The following is a 25,311-nucleotide window of genomic DNA, read 5'->3' as shown; positions in this document are numbered from 1 at the left end:
CGTGCACAGCACTGGACTTGGTAACCGCTACTCTCATACCTGGTCCTCAAATCAGAAGCAACAACACACAGTTGTTTGAGTTCAAACACCACTCTGTTTGCAGATCAAAGTACAGGGTTGCTGGCTGACCTTTTCTGATCCTGACTCCCACAGCCGAGAAATCCAAACTTAAAATCTAGGTAGTTGCTGTGAATCCATACAAATAGAGGAAAGATAATCCCAGCAGGAGTGCTTCAAGCTGGAAGAGGAGTTCTTTTGCAAAGAGGAAAAGCAGCCTTGCCCAGTGGCAGAAGTCATGCCTTGCCCCATGCTGGATAAAATGGCTGTGCTGTGAAGAGACAGTAAAAGGATGACGGGTTGGGGAAGGACATCTGGGCAGGGCAGAGAACTTCCAGCATGGCCCCTATGTGAGGAGCAGGTGACCTTCATGCCCACTCTTTACTGAAATTGTTTCTTCCTGTCTTTACAGCCCAGTCTTGATGTCCACATACACTCAGCTGCCAGCACTTCCCCCCTCAGCAGCCTTGTTGCTGAGGAGACCATTAAGGTGCCTGAAGAGCAGGTGACTGAAATGCTCTTTATCCCTGCAGTTACTTCGGTTGCTCATGTTGTCTCTAAGTGGACACCTCTTAGAAGCTTACCTCAAACCCAGGAACACATCTAGCTGAGACTCAGAGTGTGGCTTTTAGCCTTGGCACACGTGATGTTGTCCACAGCTCTTCAGGCCTTTGTCTTCCCTGGCGCTGGGTTTTTTCTTAACAGCTCCTGACAGAGGGGAAAGGTGGGGGTGCTGCAGCCAGCCAGGAGCAATTGTCTTGTTTCTTTTGCAGCACTGCTCCCTCCGTGGGAGGAGAGGCAATAAAAAACCAAATGGTTATAGGAAGTTTTGCCACTGCTTTGGCAGTAACACCAGGTAAGAAAGAGAAAAGCGTGTCTGGTTTTCAGTGGGGATAAAATGTATCAGGTAGGAGTTGTATTCTATGAATCACTGCAGTCAGTTCTGCTTTCCTGCCTCAGGCCTTGAAGCTGTGGGCTGCCCTGAGCCATATCATGTGTTTGACACTGGATGGAGAAAAGTTTTAGGTTTCCTTGCGTCAGCCAGTCATACCAGAGCCTTAACTATCCTGTCGTGCTCAGCAGCTGTATCCAGAATGAGAGTTAGGTGCAGGGGCAGGAAAGAAGCTCTTCCAGGGGAGAAGGAAACATGGCTTCACACTGTGCTGAGAGCTGTTGACTGGCACTGCTTGGTTTTCTTCCTGCTTCTGGCCTGGAGACTTCAGCTTTTCCCAGCAGTTTTTCTCTGTCCTTGCACCCTGTGCCACAGATTTCCCTGCACAACCCGTGAGGTTGGTGGCAGTTTTCTGCGTCTCCCAGAGGTGTATGCTGCAGTAATGGAGAATGGAAACAACAGCACATGTTTCCCTCTGCTATTTATTTTGCTATTAAAATCAGTCCAACCTCCTCATTTTCTTTGTGCTACACCATCAAATGCACCCCCCAGATCCCTTCCTGAGCAATGATTCATCCCTGTTCTCAGGGCCACGATATCAACTGGGACTTTAGGCTTTGCTTCCCTCTCACCACTGCTTGACCTCCAAATACACTTTGTTTCCCCTTCTAATTCAGAGCATGTGATATGCTGAATTCCCAGCCATTGAACCCAGTAGCAACCTCCCTAGCTCTGCAGCAGCTGCTGTGCTGTAAGATGCAATCAAAACCAGCCAGACTGAGGATCTGGCTCAAATAAGAAAAGAGCTGAGAACCTGCTTGTGTCTCACAGAGGACCCACAGAGAAGCAACAGCCCTGACAAGGCCTCCCAGCAAAGCTGCATGGATGTTACTAAGCAAATGACCTTTCTCTGGAGCAGCCACTTCACCCACACAATCGAATGCAAAGCGCACACTGCAAGGTGTGTGAACATCGAGAATTTGTTCAGCTCTTCAGCAGCTGAAATAATTAATCTCCAACAGTGAACTCGTTTACTTCCTCCACCTTTGCCTTTCTAGCAGATTCCAAAACCAGCACGGCAATTATCTGCGCTGCTAAGGAAGCCCCATGAAACATCTTTGGCAAATTTCCCACCCTTTCACCTGCTTCCTTTGCTCACTCTGTGAGCAAAGATCTCTTCCATCACAGAAAGGTACTTACAGAAAGATGCCTTCTTCATGCATTGTGCCTGGCCAGCCTGGGGGAGCAGCCCCGTGCAGGCCAGGGCCCGTGGGGCGACTAGGTGGAGGAATCAGCAAGTTTTGATTAAGAAGATGATAAAGGAGGTGTGGGAAACAACGTTCCTCTGGGCTTTTTTAATGAAATCTCTTAGAGGGGAGGAGAGCACATGGTTATTGGAAGAGTTAAAATAATAAGCTGGCAACCTGTTACGGCTGCTCATGGATTAGGAGCCAGCAGCTAAACCCAAAAGGAAATAACCAGAATTCCCTTCCCAGGGCTGCCAGATGTACACACAGGGTCATAAGCAGGATGAGCTTCTTGGCACCTGGGTCTGACACCTCCCAGTGGTGTCAGACTCATGTCACACATGTCAGGGAGATGCCAGACACCAGAACCAGCACACAGTTGGCAGGACTAAGTCACTCCACAGAGAAGGGCTGGTGCTGACCACTAGATGCAAAGCCCTGACCTGCTCACACCTCTCCGGTTTCATTTATCCTGTTCCAGATCTTGGAACAGCAGCACTCTACTGATGTGGCAAACCAGCCCCTGCAGGGTTAAAGATGAGCTTGTCAGCCTGAGTAATAAAAAGTAGGATAGAAAATAAGAGAAAAGAGTAATTAGTTAAGGCAAGAGGTTGGGAGCAGAGACTGCAGAATGCCAATTAGTCTGGAGGGAAGGCTGCGTGGAAAGCAGCAATCAAGCTCCTTCAGCTTTAATTAAACCTGACTCTGTATCAAGGATGTGACATCTTTGCTTCACCTCTGCTTTTGAGCTGAGAAACCAGTTGGAGCATGTACACTGTTACCGGATAGACAGGAATTCCCTTCTGGCTCCAGAGCCTTCCCAACCCAGGATCAGTGCCTACCCTTCCTGCTCATGTGCTCCCCAAAATCAGGGCTTAGCACCAGGCAGAGCTTAGCGAAGGGACCCAGGGCTTGCAGCCACTTGTCATGCTAAATGCACCTTTTCCCCAAGATCTTCCCTGTCCTCTCTGTCCTGTTTCATTTAGGCTTCACCCCAATGTGCAGCAGTCAGTTCTGATCTGATCTGCTCCTTTTGCAAGCTGGGACCAGGAGGAGCAGGATCAGGGGTGAGAAACAGCCCAGCTGCATCTGGGCAAGAACAGGCAGCGTCCAGCTGTACCACATCATTGTTCCTGACTGCTGTTCCCTTCTCCCTTCAATGCTTTGGGCTGTGGAGTGAGTCTTCACCTGTAGAAATGATGAGGCCATGAGAGCTGGCCACCAGCTATGGCATCATGTGCCAAGGGTGGTTGCAGAACTCGCTGTTCCCAGGAAGGTGGGTAAGGCACACTGGACACGTTTCTGAAAGACATCTGCTGTAGAGGAGTGGCAGCCACCATGAAAGGAGAGAGGTGGAAAAATCAGAAAATAGAGGCAAGGGAGGCTCAAAGTGCAGAAAGCAGCATCAAGCACTTGAATGGAAAAAGAAAGTAATTCCTAGCGCAGTTGGCCTTCCTCTTCAGTTGGCTTCTGCACAAAAAAAGGGATATCCTTGGAGCTGAGCTCTAGCAAGGCATACAACAGCTTCAGTGAGCGTTAGAAATGCCACGTCACCTGGGAATTAAGAGTGGGCAGGACAAAGCAATAGGGAAAGATTTACACAAACAGAAGTAGGGAACAGAAAAAGAAGAGAAATAAGGGGGAGATCACGGCTCTGCTCATGCACATCACAGCTCTGCAAGCTGCCTGATGTCACCCAGCCCCACGGTACAATGCCTACAGCACTGGCTGGGGCCAAAACCCCTTTACTTTTGACACAACTTCCAGCACCGTGCCTGGGGACAAGTGAGGACACCAGAGGATTTTGTAGCCCATGCAGGGCTCAGGACACCTACTGGTGCCATGAGAACCTGTAATTGTTTCCCAGCTTCAGTGTGGAAGTCTGGGTGTCCCACAATGTCACAGCTTTGCCTGAACACTTTTTGCTGAGCTTCCCATCTTTCACCGTCTCTTAAGAAATCATAGGTGCAGATCTGCCTCACATTAAGAGTTACATATTCAGGATTCACACAGCACTAATTAAACGCCATACATAATTAAGAAAAAGGAGGGCTGTTGCAGTCACTTGAAGTTTACCGTGAATATTGAGCTGGGATGACGGCAGGTCTCAGACATGGCTACAGGATTGTGGAGAAGGTGGTTGAGGAGTTCTGGGGGACTTGAATTCAGTTTAATGGGTCTGAATGAGTGAGCTCATCTCTCACTGCCAACATAAAACCATCTCAGTGGGGATAAGGTGTGGGCGTGATGATCCTGGAGGAAAGTGAAACCCCTGTGACGTGGTCAGAAAATGTGATGCAAATGGAGACTTCTTTCTTGCCTCTCTAGCCCTTTTCTAGGGCTTCTTCTTGGTCTTCTCCTACAGTTCCCCTTAGAGGGGTCATGTCTAGGGAATGGCCAGCTGTTGCCAAACTTCCCTCCTCCAGCAGCTCCTTCTGAACAGAGACCACGGCATCTTGTACCTGCCGAGTCCATGCTCTGGCACAAGTGGCACCTTCAAGGTCCCTCTTCCTGGTGTTCTCCTCTGAGACTTGGGTCACCTCACTGTTGCCTCCATAGAAAGCTCCCGTCCTGTTCGCGAAACCTCTTTCCACATTGACCATATGGAATTTCCTTCCAACTCTCTTCTTCTTCCTCTTCCTGATCTTGTTCTGGAAGAAGAGGCAGGTGAAGACCTGCTTGAAACGCTTGCGGAAATGCTTGGAGATGAGGGCATAGACAATGGGGTTGAGGCAGGAGTTGGTGTAGGAAAGGCAGTGGGAAGCCAGGCGGAAAGCGTATGTGGCCCGGTTGAAGGGAAAGTGGCCAAACCAGAAGCAGAGGATGACCAGGTGGTGGGGCAACCAGCAGAGGCAGAACAGGATGGCCACAGTGACAATCATCTTGGTGACCTTACGCTTGGCTTTCCGAGACTCTGAGATTCTTTCTATGGGGTCTACAGAGGTCCACAAGAACTTGATGGTCCTAGTGTATGCCAGGCTCACCACGGTCACGGGCAGCAGGTATCCAAACACAAACGTGACGATGTCCAGAACCTTTCGGTGCTGGTCCTCCCAGATGGGGACACAGATGGGCACACCGTGGTAATGGATTATCTGGTAGTAACTGAGGTAAGGCCCTGCGAAGAGCAGTGACAGTGACCAGATTACCACAATGGCCACTCCTGCATTTCGGGATGTGCGGAGATCCCGGGACTTCAGTGGGTAGCGAATGGCCAAGTACCTGGCAAGGAGGGGAAAGACAAAGAGAGCACAACACAACATGAGTGAGATGAGCTACTTCTCCTGCCCTGTGGAGCTGCCATCTGTGCACCCCTTCCCATGCAGCCACCCATCTCTTCCCTCCCAAACTTTTTGGGAGTGAGGGTTACAGAATTCACAAAAATATCAGGGTCATCCCAACAGAGGGTCTGGGATCTCTATCATCCACTCTGCTGTGCTAGCTCAGGAAGGGCAAGCAGTGTATCTGTTGAACCTTGAACCAGGTAAGAGAAGGATTTCTTCTGAGTTGTGTTGCTGCCCTGGGGGTTTTGCTGTTCTTGGTTACACTTGGTGGACTTTCCTCCTTCCCAAGTGAGCATTGGGTAATTAGGCTGAGAGCTTGGCTTGCTGGAGGGAGAGGGCATGGGGAGCTGGGGAGGCTGGCTCTGCTGGCCCTACCTCTGGGGAGACCCGACCTGCTTCTTACAGGACACCAAGAGGACAAGGAGTGGCCTTTCTCCCACCCTTAGCTCAAGAGTGGCAAACAGAGTGTCCCTGAGCTGCAGAGCTCAAAGGGAAGGGGACACTTACCTGTCAACAGAGACAGCAGCCAGGGTAAAGCTGCTGGCATACATGGTGAGGTAGATCAGGAAATGCACAGCCTTGCAGGCAAAGGCCCCGAAGAGCCACCCATCCAGGGTGTAAATGGTGGCCTGGAAAGGGACACAGCAGATGATGAAGCACAGGTCGGCCACAGCCAGGTTGAGGATGAAGAGGTTGGTGGTGGAGTACTTGACTTGGCCATTCCATAGCAGCACAGCCAGCACCAGCCCATTCCCCACAGTACCCATGAGGAAGATGAGGGAGAAGATGACAGGCACAATAATCCCTGCTGCTCGTAACTCCGGGCTGTCAGAAGAGACATTCAATCCCCCCGGCATCTTCCTGTCAGACTGCAGGGACCTGCATGGGGAGAAAGGGATAATAGGCCCCAAGGTGCCTGACCCCAGCCTTTGACACCCACATTTCTCCCAGAGATGCCAATCCCAACCAGCTGCTTAAATGATGCCACTGAGACCCTCATGACATTGCTGGCAAGAATGCTGTTGGGGTCAGTCAGTCCACATCTGAAGCCTCTTTCTCCTGCCTGGATCCACATTCCTATCAGAACACCTCCTGTACTCCCAGCACCCTGAAGGTTTCCCCCTGCCCTGCCACCTGGCCTTCCCAACATTCCTCCTGCATTCTCAAAGCTGCTAAATCCCTGTTTAAGCAAGTCTAAACCCTGGCTACTGTTCAACACGGTTTGGCCATGAGACCATGGGGAAGGGGGCTCCCATGGGCTGCAAGTGGTCCCAGCACACTGAGCCCAGGGCTGTGCCACCTCTGACAGCAGGGATGCCTGGATCACACCCCACAGCAGCAGCAGCACCCCAACACATTCCTACCCCAAGGGAACTCCTTAAGCTGGGACCACCTCCACCCTGGAGCTGGCTGCTCCCTGCTCCCTGTGCAGTAGTTATGCTCCACAGAGGAGAGGCAACTAAGGGCACCTTTTCCTGAAGCAGAGAGGTGGTCAAGGGCTGGGTGGTGGCAGGTAGGTGAGGATGGGGAGGAGACCCTGAAGCCACCTGAAATACAACATGACGATCATCGTGAATGAGGCTGTTATTACCACAGCTTAAGGTATTGTGATTTGCTGCAAAACTTCCTCCAGCCCCGAGTAACACTGTGCTCAGGCAGGGAACACCAACAGCCTATCTCTGAATAAGCCTTCCCCTTGTTGTGCTATCATTAGAACAAATTGTCCTTCTCTGAGCAATAACAGAGAAGAAAAAAGCTGTTATCTGGCTACTGTTGACAAGCAATTAACTTGGTTTTGGGTCATGCAAGCTCCTTCACTCCATGCTCCCCCATCCCTCAGCTCATGCCACTTCTGCTTCCCAGCTTATTTGTGTATCACACCAAGAGATTGTTCCCTGCCTTTCTGTGTCTTTGGTCCCCTCTGTCCTACTGATAGCTACCCTCCAGTTTATCCATCTGGCCCCATGGGATCTCCCCACTGAAGCAGAGGAAGCCAGCACTCACCTTTTTGAGGAAGTGCCTGCAGCTTTGCAACTCGCTTGGGGGGAGACGTCTAGCCCAGCCCACGCAGTGGTAGCAGGAGGATGCAGAGCACTGAAGAGTTTATCTGGGCAGCTCAGCCATCCCAGTCACTCCTGCCCGGTGCTCCGCTGCCTCCCCCTGCCTGCCACCAGCTCTGCTCTCCCTCCTTCCAGAGCTCCTCTCCTCTCTCTCTGACTCCCCCTTTTCCCTCCCTCTGCTCTTGCTGCTGATCCATAGATCTCTGGTTTTTTTTTCCCCTCTCCCTGAGGTTGGGTTTGGAGTTAACTCCTCTCTGCCCAGCTTTCCCGCAGGCTCAGCTGCTCCCTGCTCCTCCTGCTGAGAAGGAGGTGGCAGAGAGAAAGCTCACTACTCTCTGGTGGAAGAGGGGGGATGGGGGGGAGAAGGGTCCCTTGGACCTCAGCAGCCACCTCTCGATGCCGGGTGTTCAGAATGTGTTGTCCAACACCTCCGGAGAATATAAATATCCCACCACTGTGAGCCTTGTCCCTGCCCTGTCCTTGGGATAGGGCCCTAATCCCTGTGGAAGATGAGCAATTAATTGCTGTTGCTAGCTATTATTAATTGTTACTAACACAGCACTGAGCAGATCGAGCCTCTCCCACAACATCTGACCTAGGGAAGGAGGAGAAAGCAGGTTTCAGATTTCATCCAGTCCTGGTCTGCACTCCACCAGTACTGCAGTGTGGGAGGGAGGACAAGACCTCCAGGATGGCCACCTCCAGAGGTGCAGCTCCATCACAGCTGCCTGAGACAGCATGGGTGCTGGCTGATGTGCCAGGAGAGGACAGTGACCCACACAGCCCTCCTGCCCTGCCACTCTGCTGCCATGTCCATCCTGGTGACAGGAGCTGTGCCCTGAGGACTTCCAGGTGCACTAAGACCGCCTGCAGCTTGATGATCCTTTCTCAGCAAGACTCAAAGGCCACCAGCTTCCCTTCACTGGGAAAGTCATGGCTACCTCTTCCAAGGATGGAGCAGGATGTGGAGAAGGAGGCGCTGGCCCCTTCCCCTCCACAGCAGCCCCAATATCCCCACTGGCTCAGTGGCAACCCTCGGCCTGGCAGGAGGGACCATGCAGCTTCTCCCCACCACTTGCCCCTCTGGTGGGAAGGAGCGAGGTGTCCCCGCCAGCTCCCTATCAGCCGCTGTAACCAGGGAAAAGGGGAAGGCCGTGCCTCGGGACGCAGTGATAACCCAGGGGATGCGGCGGAGTGCAAGTCTGCAGCCGGGCACAGCCTGCCACAGTGCTGCTTGCCATGGAGGGACCACACCGCAGCTGCCTCCTCCTCCTCCTGTGCCTGCTGCCACCACCGGCCATCCCAGGCCCACCGCCGTCTCTGGAGGAGCCCCGGGAGCCGCTGCTGCCACCGTCCAGCACCGCTGACCCCACCGCCCACCTGCTGCGCGGTCACCCCTCGGCCCCGGTGCGGCCCTACAGCCTGTCCCTCTCCCCCGAGGATTATCGCTACTCCCCCAAGCCCCGGCACCTGCGCCCCGGGCGGCTGCGCCGGCTCCTGGGCTCGGCCTTCGACCCCTTCTGGATGGCGACCGAGGAGCCCTGCGGTCGCAACGGCAGCATCCCCGAGGAGAATCTGGAGTCCATGAGCAGGGACCTGGCCGAGGGTGCGGGGCGATATCACCGCAAGCTGTGGCGAGAGGTGGAGGGGCTGGAGCTGCCCATCCTGCTGCCCGCCGCCCCCGAGCTGCCCCCGCAGCTACCGGGGGTCCTGGCCCGCCGCCTGCGGCAGTGGCTGGTGGAACGGGCCTCCTGCCGCCTCACCTCCGCCTGGGTCGACCTGGGACCCATCTTCTGGCCGCGCTGGGTGCGCCACACCACGTGCGAGAGCGGCCCCCCCGGCTGCTCCTGGCCCCCCGGCATGAGCTGCCGCCCCGCACAGCTCACTCGCATCAAGCTGCTGGCCTGGCACTGCTGGACCCCGCAGCACCCCGGCCCCCCAAACTGCGCCTGGCGGCAGATCCCCTACCCCGTCGTGGCCGCCTGCAAGTGCTCCTGCCACTGAAGGGGCTGCGGGGGGCTACGGAGGGACCCCCCAGTGCCTGTTCTTGCAGCCAGAAGGCCCGAGAAGGCAAACGGCTGCCGGGTTCACCCTCGGAGCTGGGGGGAAATCCCCTAAACAGAAATAAACCTCCAGAAAGGAAGTGGGGATGGCTGTGGTCATTGCTCTGTCTCGCCGAAACCCCTGGGTGGGGAGTGCAGCTGCTTCACCCCTCACCCACCAGTGCCGTGAGGCATTAGGACCAGCGGAGGCCCTTGTGCAGCATTTATCTCCAGTAAAGGATTAGGGATGGGAAAATTATGGCACTGAACAGCAGGTTCAGACCCCGTTTGCATCAGCCCCAGCTGGCTCAGTCCAAGCTGGGGCATCCCTGCCTGCCTGGGTGGGGCTGCAGGCAGGGAGCCAGGGCAAGGGAATTCCAGCAGAGAAAGGGTAGAGAGAGGTGGGCCACTGCTCAGGGTGGAAACAGCAACGTGGAGAGAGGCTGGGGTGAATTGGTGGGCAGCGGGGCAGGTTTGGGAGTGCAACAAGGCAGCTTAGTGAGGGTAGAAGAAGTGGGGTGTGGGCCAGGACCCAGGGCTTGGAAGCATTTGTGAGGCTAGGTGTGTATAAAAATGGAATGGGATAGGATAGTCCCCTACTTTGAGGTAAACTGGGTGAAATACATGGATCCCCCACCTATCCCACAGTGCAAAGGGTGACAGCTCCAGACCCAGGATTGCCAGGGCAGCACACAGGGTTATGGGGTAGGCCAGGGAGCCCAGGGTGGGAACTGCATCCTCAAAAAGTGGCATCTGCCTCTACATTCCACTCTGCAAAACATCCTCTGCTTTCTGGGCTAAAAGCTGCCTAGAGCTGTAGATCAGACCTAGGCTGGAAGGCCTTGAAGCAATAGAGTGGGAGGATTTGCCTGGGAATTCAATATTAACATGATGCCTACGAGTCAATGGGCACTGCATTATTCATTTCCAGCGTGCCATTGTCTGACCCTTCTGCCTTCCCGGGGCTCCAGCACTCCCCAGGCTGTTCCCCAGACAGCTCCACAGTCTGCTGCTGAGCTTGGCCTTGAAGCAGGCAGAGTACAGGGAGTCAGCTGCCGAGGGAGAGGGAGGTCAATGCACCTGGTGAGAAGAGGAGCAGAAGGGAGAGCCCACATGTGCATGCAAAACCAGTTGTGAGCATCACAGGAGGAAGGCTGCTGCTGCTCTGGCCTGCAGCTGAGCAGTGGGACATCTGTGGGGCTGCTCTCCCAGTGAGGAGGACGTGAAAGCTGGAGCAGGGTTAAACTGCTTGGGTTGTCTGTCCCTGAATGGAGCAGAGGCAGACCAGGGCGGGGGACCAGCAGGACAGAAATGTGAGGGAGTGTGGTACAGGTGTGCAGTGGAGGTGTGCAGGCAGGGGGAGCACGGGGTGCACATGCACTGGGCTCAGACCAGCAGTGATTCAGTTTCGGGTCTCAACCTCCCTATAGCCGAGCCCATCTGGCTGAACTTTCATCTCTTCCAGGTTGCATGAGGGGCCTGAGAGCAATCCTCCTGCCTTCCCCACTACATTCCCCATGCCAAAACACTGCCCTGTTGAAAAAGGTTTGCAGCACTGCAAGGGCCTGGTGCCACAGAAAGTGAACTCCATATCATAGTTTATCAGCAGGCTGAGCTCAGGGCCTGTGGAGATGGAAAACTAAACAAAATCAGCACACAGTTACACTACCAGCTGTTCTAACAGGGTTTGGTTGCAGTCCTGTAGAACCTATAGAACGTGTTTCTCCTCTGTCCTCTGCATCCTTGTAAAGCCCTGCAATCCTGGATTAACACCTATATTCTTCTGCAGTTGCTCTGGTTCAGGTCAGACATTACTGCTCTGTAGTTTGCTCCCTGACTGCCTAGCGACACGTAGTGACTTCAGAGCAGGTCTTTGCTGAAGTGACCCAGTGCTCCAGCACCCAGGCACAGCACACTCCATTTCAGCTGGAATCTGCCCCTGACTGCAGCACACTCAGCACAGGGGCAGCTGGCAGGACACACAGATTCTGATCTGGAGTGAAACTGATGCAAACAAAGCAATCCTAAGGGATGCCCAGGTCCCACTTGCGCCTGCTTGAATGCTGAAATGCTACACCAGCACAGCTTGGAGGAACAAATCCACAGATTCCTGCCACGTGGAAGAAAATTAAAGGTTTCTGCTCTGCCCCTGGCCTAGGCCTCTGTCAGATGCAGATCCTCTCACCATGCTGCTGGCCTCTGCCACGTCAGCTTGCATGCTGCCTGATGGCCTCTCTGGGGCAAGATGTCTTTCCCAGGGCAGGTCTGGGACCACTGAAGCAATTGGCAAAGCCTTGTAGCCAGGGTCCAAGCAAGCCTCACGTCTAACACCTGAGAGTGAGAAGGAGAGAAAGGACCACTGGAGCTTTGGCTGGCCCATGTCCTCTTTCCCTAACCAGCTGCCAGTGGCACAGGTTGCAAAGCGCCTGGAAAACACCCCTGCGTCAGTGGGGAATTGCAGCAGTCAGATCTGCCAGGGTGATGCTGCTGCACCCACAGGACAGCAGAGAAGAAGCAGAAAACCTCAGGCACATCAGCAACGCTGTATTTCCATCAGGAGACAGCAGGAATTGCAGCGCTTCAGCATCTGGCCTGAGGCTTCAGGGAAGGCATAGCAGAGTGTCTGGTCACAGCATGAGAGGACGGGGATGGGGTGCAGCTCCTGGATGAGGAAATAGGAGGCAGACAAATATCTGCTGTGCTGCAGGACACCTTTAATGACACTTTTAAGTGCTGGTTGCCAGTGCTACTGCCAGCACACTGCAACAGCCAACTGGCTGATTCATGGGATGCAGGCTGTGATGCCTTGAGGAATGGTCCTACTTCTGGCAGTGTGCTGCTCAAGCCTTTTTCCCCATCAGAGGCACTTGGTTGTGGGCAGGGATGGTGCTGAGGAGGTGTTTTCTGGCCCCTCAAGGCAGTGCTCCGTGCTTCCGTCCCACCTCGGTGAAGGCTTCCACGCAGCGGTCGATGTCCTCGTCACTGTGCACGGCAGAGATCTGGACCCGAATGCGGGCCTTCCCCTTGGGGACCACGGGGTAGCTGAAGCCAATGACATAAATGCCTGGGGAGGGAACACAGGCAGAGTCAGAGCTGGCTGGGACGGAGGCAGGCTGAGGTGTACTGGGTGATAGAAAGGTTCCCCTCCCAATAACCACTTCCAGGCTTCAGGGTTTTCAAGTGCCATCTGCTCCCAAGCATGGAAATGAGATTTAGGGCTAGCAATGGGGATGGAGTCCAGCATGGCAGGACAAGAGCATTAATGTAAATCCCCTCCCTAAAAGAGAAAGAAGGTGAAGCCAGCAACATCTGGGGGAGACCATGAGGATATTTGCAGCTGGAGGGTGGAGAAGTACTGGATTTCATTCAGGAACATCCTCTGGAGGAGGGCTTACGGTGGCACCACCACCAACTGTCCCTTCCCTCAGGGAATGTGTCTGCATGCTGAGCCCCCTCCCCAGATCACCTCTGTTGAGCATGTCCTCTGCCATCACTGATGCCAGCCGAGCATCCCCCAGCATGACCGGACAGATGGGGTGGTCTTTCCCTGAGATGGTGAAGCCAGCTGCTGTCATCTTAGTTCTGAACCTGGTGAAGGGAACAACAGGATGAGTAAAAACCTCATCAACCCTGTCCTTGGAGACCACTGCCTTTCTTTCCCCTGGGAGCCCTGACCACTGAGAACTGGGTAAGGTTTGCTCCACTGTTTATCTTCTGTGCAGGGAAGAGATCTCTCCTCTTGGAGTGACCTCCACCGTGTCCTGCTCAGCAAAATGGGACTGCAGATCCTTGAGGGGCAGATGTGCCCCAGCTCACAGAGCATCCAGATGTGAAACATCTGTCTGACACAGACAGGCACATCCTGCAGTTTCCCCTGAGCTCTGACTTGCAAATCCGGGGGGTGACGGTGAATAAATCACAGACAACTCATTCCTAACAAAGCTGCCCCTCCTCCCACCCCAACATGGCCCCCTCACCGTTGGGTTTTGGCAGCCATAGACTGTGCAATGGCATTGCTCTCCATGAGCAGGTCCAGGGCCTTGGATGCACAGCCCACCACGGCAGGGGGCAAGCTGTTGGAGAAGAGGTATGGGCGGGAACGCTGGCGGAGCAAATCGATGAGGGGTTTGGGACCCGTTGTGTACCCACCTGCAGATGGAGGAGAGAGAATTGGACTGGGCACCCCAGGGTGACCTGTTTAGAGTGGGGCTCCTTGATAAAGCCAACCTGACACCTATAGCAGGAATTTAGGTACAAACCAGGTCTAAAAATCACAGCTGATGCTTTTGACCAAGAGTTTCCACCTTGATCCCAAAGGCAAATGCATGAGAAAGATGAAGGTGTAAGGAGCACATGGCAGGATCTCCCTTAATCCTGCAGCAACATCACAAACCAAGCCTCATGCCACCAGTGGAAGAGGATAACATGCATCTGTTACTCTATCATTAGGCAGAGGAAGGAAACATAAGAGTGATGCTGTAGAGCTCTTTAGGGCATGCAGGACCCTGGACAGGAAAATGCCTTCACCTGCAGCTCCTCCAAGAGCTTTTCCAAGGGTGGAATTGATGATGGTGACTTTGTCCATCACTCCCAGGAGCTCATCAGTACCCCTGTAGAAAAAGGAATGTCACATTATCAGCTGTGCCAGCACACACGAGGAAAGCTGCCGGATACCTCAAGGGAAACAAAGCAACGTCAGCTAGCTCTCTGGCATCCCTCCTTCTAGACAAGGAGGTACAGCCCCTTGAGATAGTTCAACCCAAGTGTTGACCTTCCCCTCCTGCAGAAAGCCTAAGCTGGGACCTCACAAAGTAAGAGCATGGGTCCTTCATCCCTTACAGATGGGAGAGTGCTCAAACTTCCCACACAGAAGTTTGATAGTCCAAACAACGCACCTGCCAGGAGAGGCAGATGAGATGGTCATACCATCCATTACACACTGAGGAACAGCTGTCACTTTGGGATGAATCACTGCTAAAGTATCTCCTTTCAGTCCAAAGGTGAGGTGCAAAGCCTTCAAGGAGTCCCCACACAAAAACACATCGGCCATCAGCACCTTTGGCCTTGCTTCAGAAGTAGTCAGGGTAGGAGGAAGAAACAGGGTTGAAGCAGTCACTTACCGCCCATTGGGTCCCAGGAATCCTGTGGCATGGCATTCATCAATGAAGACCAGGGCATCATACTTCTGGGCAAGCTGGCAGATTTCCCTCAGGGGGGCGATGTCACCGTCCATGGAGAAGGCACCATCAGTGGCCACTAGTCGCAATCGATGCTTCTGTTGCAGGGAAAAAGGCATCCCAGGGGTGAAGTTGTCGCCCTGAGGGGCTGGCAAAGGGACATACTCTTAATGGAGAGGATGTATCTAACTGAGATGGGGGTATTTCCATCACAACTAGCTGCTTTGCCTCCTTGCCTATCCATGCCTACCTGTGCCTGCTGGCAAAAACAATGCCTATTGCATGGGAGAAGGCAGAGCTCACCCTCCAGCACTGGCTACTGCACAGGCAGCACAGCTAAGCAATGCCCTGGTGTTGGGGTGGGAGCAGCCCTCCATACCTGCGCTTCCTTCAGCTTGGCCTCCAGGTCCTGCATGTCCATGTGCTTGTAGCGGTACTTGTTGGCCTTGCACAGGCGGATCCCATCAATGATGGAAGCGTGGTTCAGCTCATCCGACAGCACTGCATCCTCTGGGGTCAGCAGGGCCTGGCCGTGCCAAACAGAAAGGATCATCCTTTGCTCTGGATGCCACCTCACCAAGATTTCCCAGCCTCTCTCAGTACAGAGAACAAGGTTGTGATTGATTCCAGCTGCCACATCTCTCCTGGCATTGCTGAACTTTATATTTCCTTCCTAGTCACCTTATCCCCCGATTTCTTTATGCCAAGCTCTTGCTTGTGGCTTCTGAGCTCAAAACCTCCCTCCCCCTTCCCTAACATGCCTGGGAGATCACCCCTTCCCCTCACCTACACCTTAAGGGGGAGTACAGACCTCTGAGGAAATGAGATCCCTCCCCAAGAGCTGCAGCTGGCTAGAGACAGGGGAGGTGAGGGCTGGTTAAATGCTCTTGTATGGCTTCCCTGGTCCAAGGGCCCCAAGTCAGGGCTCTTCACCACCAGTCACTGCCACCTTTTCTGGTGCACAGAGCTCACAGCGGGGCAACTGGAAGGGATGGCAGCCACATTACTGTCACCTCCCTCCTCCATGCACAGCACAAGGGAAGCCTTATGAACCTCAAAGATACCAGCGTTGGCATCAAAGCAGCTGGCATAGAGAATGGCATCTTCCCGCTGGTGGAAACGTGCGATCTTCTCCTCCAGGTCCTTGTGGATGCTCTAAAGAGAAGAGAGGAGCAGGAGTCAACAGTGGGGCAGCACAAGTTCTTGCTTGCCCACTGCTGTTAAATGCTGACTTGCAAGGGGAGGAAACAGGCCAGGTTTTGTCCAGAAAAGGTGTGTGTGCGTGGGAGAAGTTACTTGTGTTCAGCAAATGCAGCCCTAAAATATAATTATGGGTTTGGATGCCAAAAGCTCAGCAGGGAGGCTGACTCCAAGCTCCCCATGTACATGGGAGAAGCTCTCCTTGTTCTTTACACTTAACCAGGCAGGGCTCAAAAAAAGGCTCCAGCAGGGATAAACCGGGGTGGGTCTGATGGAGCCACTTCAAATCAGGTTCACTGTAATTTTGACCCACAAGAGAGAGAAAAAGACATTCATTTTCTGAATTCGAGGGGGTGGGGGGGGAATGTTTAGTTTCTCTGCTCTCAGGTGTTGCAATGGTTTAAATTGGTATATTTCCAGATCTTTGGCTAGTGGGGACTTGGCAAGCTCTTTTTCTCACCGGGCCACGTGTAACTTAACACTGTTGCACGCATGCCGAGTGGGAATGCCGAGAGGGGAGTCTGCGTGGACACCCTGCGAAAGGCCCGCGGTGAAGGAGATGCTGCCCGGTACCTGGGTACCGCAGATAAAGCGGACGGAGCTGAGCCCAGCGCCGAACTTCTCCAGGGCCTCCACAGCGGCTCGGATCACCTCGGGGTGGCTGGAGAGCCCCAGGTAGTTATTGGCGCAGAAGTTGATGATCCCTGCGGGAACAGAGAGAGAGAAGCAGGGGCATGGCACCGGCGGAAGGCACCGAGCGCCCTCCTCGCCGCCGCCCCCCGCACGCACCGGCGCCGCCGCCCGCCAAGCGGAGGTGGGGACCCTGTCGGGAGGAGATGACGCGCTCGCTCTTCCAGGTGCCGGCGCCGCGGATGTCCTCCAGCTCGCTCTCCAGCCGCCGCCGCAGCTGCGCCGCCGCCGCTCCCGACGCGGCCCGGGAGGCGCCGGCCCCGCCGCCCCGCACCGCCGCCGCCCGCCACATCCCGGCGATCCGCACGCCCCGGGGCGGGCTCCAGCGCCCGATCGGCCTAATTAATCACGGGTTAATTACCGACCAATGCCCATTGGCCGCCGGGGCACCGCCCCACGTTGGGCGGGGCGGGGCGGGCGCTGCTGTAGCGGCGGCTGGAAGCGCTTGGGTACTTTCTCCAGGAGGCGTTCGGCATCTTCCTTGGAGGAGAGGATCTGTCCCAAGGGGTTTAGGCGCCCCAGAGCCAGGCCATACGGAGTCTGAGGGATTTTGGGGGCACGTCATCTATGGGATATAGGACCTGCAGTGGGGTTATGTACTAGGGTCTGAGGGATTTCCTAGCAACAGGGCATCACGGACCTTAAGGATAACAAGCCCGGGAGCATTAGGTGCCTCTACCTAGGGATTTGGGGTCCTTAGTACAGGTGACTTGGATCTTTGCAGCTAGGTGGTTTATAGGTGCCCACCACTGGGGTAACAAACCACGGGGCTGTACTGTGTGGGTACATCCAGCTGAGGTGACCAATAATCCATTGGACAGAAAGGTTTAGTATTTACCAGGTTACAATTAGAATACCCAAACCCAAGGGATTTGAGCACCTCTGGCCAAACTACAGGCTTAGTGGCTTTAGACACAAAGGGTCACAGAATGATAAAATGGTTTGGGTTAGAAGGGACCTTAAAATCTTCTGTTTCCAAGCTCCCTGTCATGGGCTGGGACACCTTCCACTAGACCAGGTTGCTCAGAGCCCCATCAAACCTCGGCTGGAGTATTTCCAGGGACAGGGCATCCACAACTTCTCTGGGCAACCTGTTCCATCTGGATTAGGCATCTCCTTCCTCTACTACAGCTGACTGGGGAACTCTGCGGCCAGAGTGGCACTCATTCCAGGGGAATTAGGTACCAGGCTCTTGAAAGGTGTTCAGGGTCTCCAGCCTAGGTGTTCTGGAAGCCTTTGATCCAAGGGTCTTAGGAACAAGGGCCCACAGGGATTAGATGCATCCAGACCAAGGAATTCAGTACCCTGAAGTACACAGTTTGGAATCCTTAATGGCTAAAAGACTCAGGCACCATTTGCCCAAGTGATTCAGGAAGAACATGCTGAAGGATTTGGGAGCCATCAGAGAGGGTGAGGACCATGGGCTTATGACATTTAGGCACAGCAAGCCCAAGGGTACTGGGCACCCAGAGCCCCTGGGATTCTGGAACTCCTGGCCCAGCTAGCTGGGGATCCTGATGATCAAGAAGTTTCTCTGTCTCTAGCCAAGAGGGATTAGGCAGCCCCTGCCTGAGGTTCAGACCCTGGCGAGCAGCGAGGCCAGCCCACAGGCTGCCTGCCAGCCCTGGCTGTCAGGATCACCCAGCCCAGCCCAGCCCAGGGAGGGGCTCTGGCAGGGGCCAGGCAGGCTCTGGAGTCGTGCCAGCCTCCACTGGGCACAAAGCCAGAGCCCCCGGGTCACAGCAGGGCCAAGCCTGCAGTCCCGCCTCACCCTGCCCTAGCTGTCCACCCCAGCCCACCTGCAGAGCTGTCCACTGCCTCAGGATGTTCCTCCCTAGGGAGCAAAGCTGCTTATGGCTGTGTTTGTCCTCTCTCCCTACAGTGATCCCAATTCCCACTTCATGGACACCTTCCACTCCTTGAAAGCCAAGGTGGACAGACTCTGGCCCCGCTCCACCTTCTCCATCCCATCCCTGCCCCAAAAGTCCCTGCCACCACCCAGCCATGCTCAGGCAGCTCCACAGGCAGGCAGGCAGCCCTGGTTATCTCCAGCACCAGCTGGACCTCACACCCAGCAGCCCAACATTCCTCACCTCATCCCCGTGGTGGGGATCCGCAGCAGCGGATGAGGGAGCAGGGATCCCTTTTCTCCCTCCAGGGAAGGCCAGGGCTTTTGCAGCCATGTGTTCTGGCTTCCCACCAATGTCTTTGCCCGGCACCAGCAAACACACAACCCCCAGGAGTTGGGGCAGGACCAGGAATTGAAATCCTGCACGACCCCAACAGACACACAGAGTCACCATCACTCCCAACACACAACAAGCAGCCCAGCATTAATAAAACCAACAGACACACACACAAGAAATTTCTGAGACATCAGAATTAAAACCCAGACCGGTAACACTTTAAAATTGTTTTTTTTTCATTCATCATCTGCCTTGTTTAAGCTATTTCTGTTCAGGAGTAGATCAATTCTTTATAAAATGCAATGGAAAGGAGTAAAAATAAAGGCAACAGCTATTTACAGAACCAATGGGGAGAGTACCAAAACGCCTCTAGACTTCTCACTTCTTCTTGGGCGACTTCCGGGCACTGGACTTGGTTCTGGACTTCGACCGCTTCGCCTTCTTGGGTTTGGATACCTTCAGGGACTTGGCCTTAACAGTCTTTGGCTTCTTGGCTTTCTTAGGGCTGCTCCTTGACTTCTTCCTGGCCTTCCTGGCAGCAGATTTGGGCTTCTTGGCCGGGGACTTGGCTTTCCTGGACTTAGCCGGCTTCCGGGGCGAAGTGGATCTTCTCCTGGTTGCCTTCTTCCTCTTCTTGGCTGGAGACCTCTTCGCCTTGCTGGCCTTGGCTAGGCGGAAAGAGCCGGAGGCACCAACTCCTTTGGTCTGCTTGAGGACTCCGGTGGCGAGCAGGCGCCGAATGGCCAGCCTGATCTGGACGTCGGCGTTCTGGCCCACCTTGTAGTGGCTCTTCACGTACTTCTGGATGGACTGCCGGGATGAGCCGCCGCGGCTCTTGTCGGCCCGGATGGCTGCCGTGATCATGTCCGAGTAGGCAGGGTGGGCTGCCGGCCGCCGCGCTGACCGGGCCCGCTTGGGCTTGGTGGCCGAAGCCGGCGGCAGTGGGATCGGGCTGTCGCTCATGGCGAGTGCTTCGTCCCGCGATGCCCCGCTATGCCCTCGCGGCTGGAAGCGTGGCCCGCCCGGCCTGGGACCCTCGCCCCTGGGCGGGGAGAGGCTGGGAAGGGAGCGGTGGGTGGGTGAAGCCGCAGCAGAGCCGGTGCCGCTCTGCCGCCGGTGCCCCCGCTGGTGCCTCTGCGGCCGCGCCCGCCGCGGGCTCCCTTTAAAGCCGCGGTGCGGACCGCGGGGAGGACTGCCCCGCGCGCGCCACCCGCCGCCCGTGTCCCCGCGTGTCCCCTGCCACGCCCTGACCCGACCCGCCGGGAGGGACAGGGAGGGACAGTGCGGGGGACACTGCGGAATAAATAAGAGTATTTGGGGGAACACATGGTGGGGACAAGGAGGGACACTGGCGGGACCGGCGGGGGACAACGAAGAGCGAGGACTTGCAGGGGCCATTTAGTGGGGCAGCTTAGGTGCCAGGTGCATTTGGAAGGATATTGTGTAGGGACAAGGAAGGACACTGGAGGGGACATTGGGGACACCGGTAAGAGAGGGACAGGCATGTCAGGGGTACTCAGGGCAGCATCAAGAGGAGAGGGACACTTAGGGAGGACACAGGGGGTTAAGGAGGGACATTTAGGGACGACACAAAGAGACACGCTGGGAAAATATCAGGGGACGAGGAAAGATGCTGTGGAAGACATTAAGGGGGCAAGAAGGGACACTAGAGAAGACACTGGTGATGGCAGCAAGGAGAAAAGGAGGAGCACTGGGCACAAGTCAGCTCAGCAGCAATAGCCCATGGCCAAGTGCTGCTACTCCCTCTTCTGTCCCTTTGCTCTCCACCAGGTGCTTTAGGAACACCAGCTCAGCCCTTGCATGTGAATGGCGAGGGGTCACAAATAACAGGCTGTCCCCTTGTTTTGGGAGACACACACAGCTCTTAGTGAGGGGACAGAGCAGGGACACAGTGGCAATCAGCCATCCTTTCCCTGCTGGGTGAGCAGTCGGCTGTTCCTGGGAGATTAAATATAGCTGCTATCATCATCTTGCCTGTAGGATTTAGATGATGTTTTCCCCTTGTTTTTTAAAAACATGCGGGGGCAGCCACCTGGTGCCCACCAACATGCCATGCTGGGCTCAGAGAAGAACCAAACGTCCCAGTGCTCCAGCGTGGCATTAAAATACACAGTGAGCACCTCTCAATAACCTCTGTGTGCCCTGGGTGTCTGGGGCCATGAAAACCACCAGTCAGGGACACACAGAAGTACACATTAAACTCCAGTATAGATACATAAATACAAATATAAATACAGAAATTGAAATAACAGAAAAAGTAGAAATCAAGATAATAAAAATTAGAAATAGAACCATAGAATCATAGGATTGTTCGGGTTGGAAGGGACTTTAAAGATCATCCAGTTCCAACTTCCCTGCCATGGGCAGGGACACTTTCCACCAGACCAACTGGCTCAGGGCCCCATCAAGCCTGGCCTTAGACACTTCCAGGGACAAGGCATCCACAACTTCTCTGGGAAACCTGTTCCAGTGCCTCATCACACTCACAGTAAAGAATTTCTTCCTAATATCTAATCTAAACTTGCCCTCTTTCAGTTTAGAGCCATGCCCCCTTGCCCCATCACTACATTTAAATAGAAGCCTTTGATAGCTGCTCCTGTATTATGTGAGGACCTGGCCTGGGAGAAGACACTCAGGGCCCTGATGCTTTCCCACAGATGGAAAGACCAAAGGCATCTCCTTGTGCCTTCCTCCCTCATGGAGTTTCTTCACATGCTCTATTCCGTTTGGGGAGTGGGAAAGGTTCTTAGCACCTGAAAACATTTTGATTTTATTAGGAGCAAATTGCTCCTAATTGTGGAGAGGAATAACCACCCTCCCACCTCCCCTGGGGTTTGCTTTTTTTTAAGACCTAATAAATACATAGCTTTCCATCCCATCTGGAGAGCACAGGCAGGGAGCTCTGGTGGCCTCTGTACAACATTTTGACTGGCTGAAGGACTTCTCATTTTCCCTATCTGGGAATAAACCGCTGGCTGCCTGCACGTAGGCAGCCCAGGCACAGAGATAAGGCCCCATCTGCTTTTCTTTGCATCCAAGTTTGTAACCGTCACGAGTGGCTTGCCTGTATGCCGGGCTCCGAGGGGAGACCAGGAGGTTTAGGGGGGGTTTAGGAATTGGCCCCCGGGGTTGGCACAGCGCCACAGGCTGCCTGCAGAGCCTCCAGCCCTAAAACCCAGGCAGCAGTTATCAATCCAGTGCAGTGATGGGGAGGCGAAGGCAGTGGGGGGAAAGGTGGCAGGGAGGGACAGATGCTTTACCTAACTCTGGCCACCTCAGGGGTCTAATCTCAGACATTCACCTGGGCAGCTCCTGCAGCTGATCCGGGCTGCTCAGCCTCCTCCGGCGGGTGCCGCTGCTGGCAAACAAACACGCTCTCCTCTGTGCATGGAGGTTCTGGCCCTTTCATATAGACTAGATCCCTAAATTTTAGCCAGTCAGTCTAAGGGGAAGATCCCATGCCCCCAGGCAACTCACTGGAGGGAAGGCACACAGGTGGTCACAGCAGCGGCTGCTGCTGGGTTTGGACCTGGGGGTAACCTGGTCAAGGTAAACCCCCAAGCACCCCACTTGATATTGGAATGCACCCCTTGAACCGTGCACTGTTTTGACAATGCATCTTTAACATCAACTGGTCAGGACTGAGAGAATGAGAGGATTTTCCAGCCCCTGGCAGGATGTCAGGGCTGGAGGTGGAATGGAGATGCTGCCAAGCAATGCAAGCCCTGCTGCTTCTGGGAAGTGGGTCCAGCGCTTTTGGCACCCCACTGCAGGCAGCATGAGGGACTCACCCAGAAGGAAGAGTTATTCCCATGGGCCACACATGCCACCATGGCCATCTTAGGTTCATGCCTGTATTTCTGGCCACATGAACCTGCCACCATGCCCAGGATGGGGTGGGTTACCCCCTACACCCACTTTTCTCCTCAAGAATTGCTACCCAACCACTCCAAGCCTCCTGAGCCTTCCCTGTCTGGCATTAGTCTGCAGAGATTGGGAAATCCCACTTCTCCAACAAACCCCAGAGGACAGAGCCTGGCAGAAGAATCCTCTCTGTAATCCTGTTTACCTTCTCCTCCCTCCCTGCACTGAGTTCAACCAGACCCCATGGGGATTTACACATTTCCAGCTGCAGATTTTGTCTTAAATGGTCAAACCGTGTCCACTGTGATCCTTCGGGCAACAGCCCCTGCCTTGTAGGGGCAGGACAGCTGTTCATAGGCCTCTGAGAGCACCAGGGCACTTCTGGCAATTAATGTCAGTGATAACACTTCGTTTTACCCAGTTTCCTTTTCAGAGACTCAAAATCCTCAGCAGTGGGACTTGGTCTTGGTGGTACTCAGATCCAAGTGCTTCTGTGCTTTTTTAATAGCAAAACAGGGAAACTAGCTGAAGTTCCAGCTGTGCTCATCAGAGCTTCAGCTCTGAGTCCCCGGTGTGCAATGCAGTGTGGTCAGCCCAACATGAAGCCACTCAGCTTGGCCATAGCCAGGGGCAGAGCAGGCTTGAATGACAAAAATAAATGGCAAAGGTGCATTGCCTCTGACTGCTGGACTGATTACCACTGTTCTAAAAGATTTATGGGCTGTTTTTAAGGGCAAGCTCCTTATGTGAGCTGGGGTGCTGGCTCCCATACAGCCATGGTGCCGTACAGCTGTGGGTTTTCCCTGTTCTTGAGGCTGGGATGTTTGTCACAGCCACAATCTGGCTGCAAGCAAGTGGACAGGGTGCAACCATCGCTTTGGGATGTTTTTTGGGCTCTGCCAGCCATCACGCCTGTCACCCGTGGGCATTTTGGTCATTTCCTCTCTGGCCACTCTTCCCCACTCGGCTCCCCTGCTCCCAGGAGATAAGGATGTGGAGATGACGGGGTGACCATATCGCCCCGCCGCAGGCGAGACAGGCTCTGCCTGATTAGTGCCGTGCCAATTTTGGAGGCGGCGTCCCACAGCACCCCGGGATGAGGGGATGAGCCTACCCTGCCAGGGGCTGATCTGCAGCCACAGAGCCTCAAGGAGGGGCAGCTCCACCACATGTCAGGGGCACACACATTTTGCCTGTGCTTATGCCACACATTTATCGGGCTGAGCAGCCCTCATCAGAAAGGCAGAAGAAAACAAACACCGCCCCAACAAACCAACCCAAACACAAGATACCCAACTCTTTGGGGAAGGGGCAGGTGAGCAGGTGCTGAGCATTGTGCGAAGAGCAGTGTGCAGTTCACCCCTTGCTTGCCCTTTGCTCGCCCCCAGTGCCCCACTCTCAGGAGTTTCCTCCCCCAGGAGTAGGTACAACTATGCAGACTGTTGATTGAGTGGTTATTTTTTCTAAAAAACACACATGGCCCGCAACACTGTGCCCTGAACCCTTTTTTCCCCTTCTTTTTTGGCTCCTATAAATTCCCATGGCAAGACCAAGCCCTGCAGCCTGAAAACAGCTGCTCTGAGCTGTTCTTTCACCTCTTGCCATCCCAGCCCTCCAAATGCCAAATGCTCGCCCCATTCCAAACTTGATGGCAACAGCCATGTCCTGCTGGGAGGCAGAAGGAAAAGCCTGGACCTTGGGCAGCACAGGGACAGAAGGGTTTCTAGTCCAGAGGCAGGAGGCCAAAAACCATCAAGAGCAAGCCCTGGTGCCTGACAAGCGTAGTGGGGAGCTGAGCTCATTGCTTGGACTCTTGCACCATACACTGGGTTGCCCAAGGGCTTTGTGCACGACTAAAATCTGCAGCCCAGTTTTACGAGAATTTGTGACTAACAAAGTGGTCTGCCTTACCTAGGGAAAGTAGTCCCCTCAGCCCTTCCCAAGGGAAGGGCTGGCCTGCACCCTCTTTCCCGAGGGGATGCCAATACCATGGCAAGGTGATCATATCCTGAGCAGAAGAGTACCACCCTAACACCCCTCATTTTGGCTGCCACCACATTCTTACACCCTGCTTCCATCCCCAGATCTCACAGTACTTCAGTCTCCCAGCCAATGTCTGTCACCTCCATCCAAGGGTCCTCCTTGACCCCATTTTTCCCTCTTCAGATGTTGTCTCCAGCCCCAGCATGTGCCCACAATTAGATCTCTTCCATAATTACCAGCACCCTCTCTGTAGAACAACAGCTCCTGTTTACATTGGGATGGGGCTGAATGAGAAGTAGTCAGCCCCAGGTCCTCCATCCTGACAAAAAGGCAACATGCTTCACACAACAAACAGGAGGAGGAAAGCGTTTGAGATCTCTCTCATCTCCCCAGAATCTCTCTATACCGTTTACTCTGCCAGTAATTTGCAGTGCCATGTGCCCTTCCAATACTGGATTTACTAATGCAGCCCAGGCTCAGCTCTTTCTCCATGAGGCTCAGGGTCCACGTAAAATTTTGGGAGCAGTGTGGTGAAGCAGATTATTTCCCCCCTCAAACCCAAAGGCAGGGCAAACTGCTGGATAACAGCACTGCAAGGCTCCTCTCGC

The 25,311-nt window shown here is 54.4% G+C and overlaps 4 protein-coding genes across 5 annotated transcripts; 1 reads left to right on the top strand and 3 right to left on the bottom strand.

The window, feature by feature from the left end:
- Positions 1-1,426: 1,426 nt before the first annotated feature.
- Positions 1,427-12,185, bottom strand: GALR3 (galanin receptor 3). 2 transcript variants are annotated; one of them, XM_048300682.1, is made up of 3 exons: positions 11,768-12,185; positions 5,988-6,359; positions 1,427-5,418 (listed from the first exon to the last, which is right to left on the bottom strand). In XM_048300682.1, the coding sequence occupies exons 2-3, from the start codon at positions 6,335-6,337 to the stop codon at positions 4,521-4,523; spliced, it is 1,248 nt and encodes a 415-aa protein (XP_048156639.1). In that variant the 5' UTR covers positions 6,338-6,359; positions 11,768-12,185; the 3' UTR covers positions 1,427-4,520. The 2 variants fall into 2 exon arrangements, with proteins under 2 accessions (XP_048156639.1, XP_048156637.1); XM_048300680.1 differs by lacking the exon at positions 11,768-12,185 and adding an exon at positions 7,485-7,553 and having other exon boundaries at positions 4,521-5,418.
- On the top strand, positions 7,696-9,696 carry LOC125324614 (noggin-like). The gene has a single exon (XM_048300685.1). It carries the CDS (start codon positions 8,780-8,782, stop codon positions 9,542-9,544), a length of 765 nt encoding a protein of 254 aa, XP_048156642.1. The 5' UTR covers positions 7,696-8,779; the 3' UTR covers positions 9,545-9,696.
- Positions 12,186-12,276: 91 nt separating the features above from the next.
- On the bottom strand, positions 12,277-16,956 carry GCAT (glycine C-acetyltransferase). The gene is made up of 9 exons (XM_048300679.1): positions 16,749-16,956; positions 16,533-16,663; positions 15,813-15,914; positions 15,139-15,285; positions 14,703-14,857; positions 14,110-14,192; positions 13,560-13,731; positions 13,049-13,170; positions 12,277-12,646 (listed from the first exon to the last, which is right to left on the bottom strand). The coding sequence occupies exons 1-9, from the start codon at positions 16,939-16,941 to the stop codon at positions 12,495-12,497; spliced, it is 1,257 nt and encodes a 418-aa protein (XP_048156636.1). The 5' UTR covers positions 16,942-16,956; the 3' UTR covers positions 12,277-12,494.
- Positions 16,957-19,047: 2,091 nt separating this feature from the next.
- Positions 19,048-19,978, bottom strand: LOC125324615 (histone H5). Its single transcript, XM_048300687.1, has one exon. It carries the CDS (start codon positions 19,796-19,798, stop codon positions 19,214-19,216), a length of 585 nt encoding a protein of 194 aa, XP_048156644.1. The 5' UTR covers positions 19,799-19,978; the 3' UTR covers positions 19,048-19,213.
- Positions 19,979-25,311: the final 5,333 nt, after the last annotated feature.

Source organism: Corvus hawaiiensis, chromosome 4, assembly GCF_020740725.1.
Source record: "Corvus hawaiiensis isolate bCorHaw1 chromosome 4, bCorHaw1.pri.cur, whole genome shotgun sequence".
NCBI lineage: Eukaryota > Metazoa > Chordata > Aves > Passeriformes > Corvidae > Corvus > Corvus hawaiiensis.
This window is presented reverse-complemented; position numbering and strand designations above follow the sequence as displayed.

What these genes read in the sequence shown, in the direction of transcription:
- LOC125324614 (XM_048300685.1), top strand. Translation starts at nt 8,780, where the DNA reads ATGGAGGGACCACACCGCAGCTGCCTCCTCCTCCTCCTGTGCCTGCTG.
- LOC125324615 (XM_048300687.1), bottom strand. Translation starts at nt 19,798, where the DNA reads ATGAGCGACAGCCCGATCCCACTGCCGCCGGCTTCGGCCACCAAGCCC.
- GALR3 (XM_048300682.1), bottom strand. Translation starts at nt 6,337, where the DNA reads ATGCCGGGGGGATTGAATGTCTCTTCTGACAGCCCGGAGTTACGAGCA. An exon ending in GCTGCTGTCTCTGTTGACAG is followed by an intron (nt 5,419 to 5,987) that starts GTAAGTGTCCCC and finishes CCTCCTTGCCAG; the next exon opens with GTACTTGGCCATTCGCTACC.
- GCAT (XM_048300679.1), bottom strand. Translation starts at nt 16,941, where the DNA reads ATGTGGCGGGCGGCGGCGGTGCGGGGCGGCGGGGCCGGCGCCTCCCGG. An exon ending in GCTTTATCTGCGGTACCCAG is followed by an intron (nt 15,915 to 16,532) that starts GTACCGGGCAGC and finishes TCTTCTCTTTAG; the next exon opens with AGCATCCACAAGGACCTGGA. An exon ending in CCAAGCTGAAGGAAGCGCAG is followed by an intron (nt 14,858 to 15,138) that starts GTATGGAGGGCT and finishes TCCCTGCAACAG; the next exon opens with AAGCATCGATTGCGACTAGT.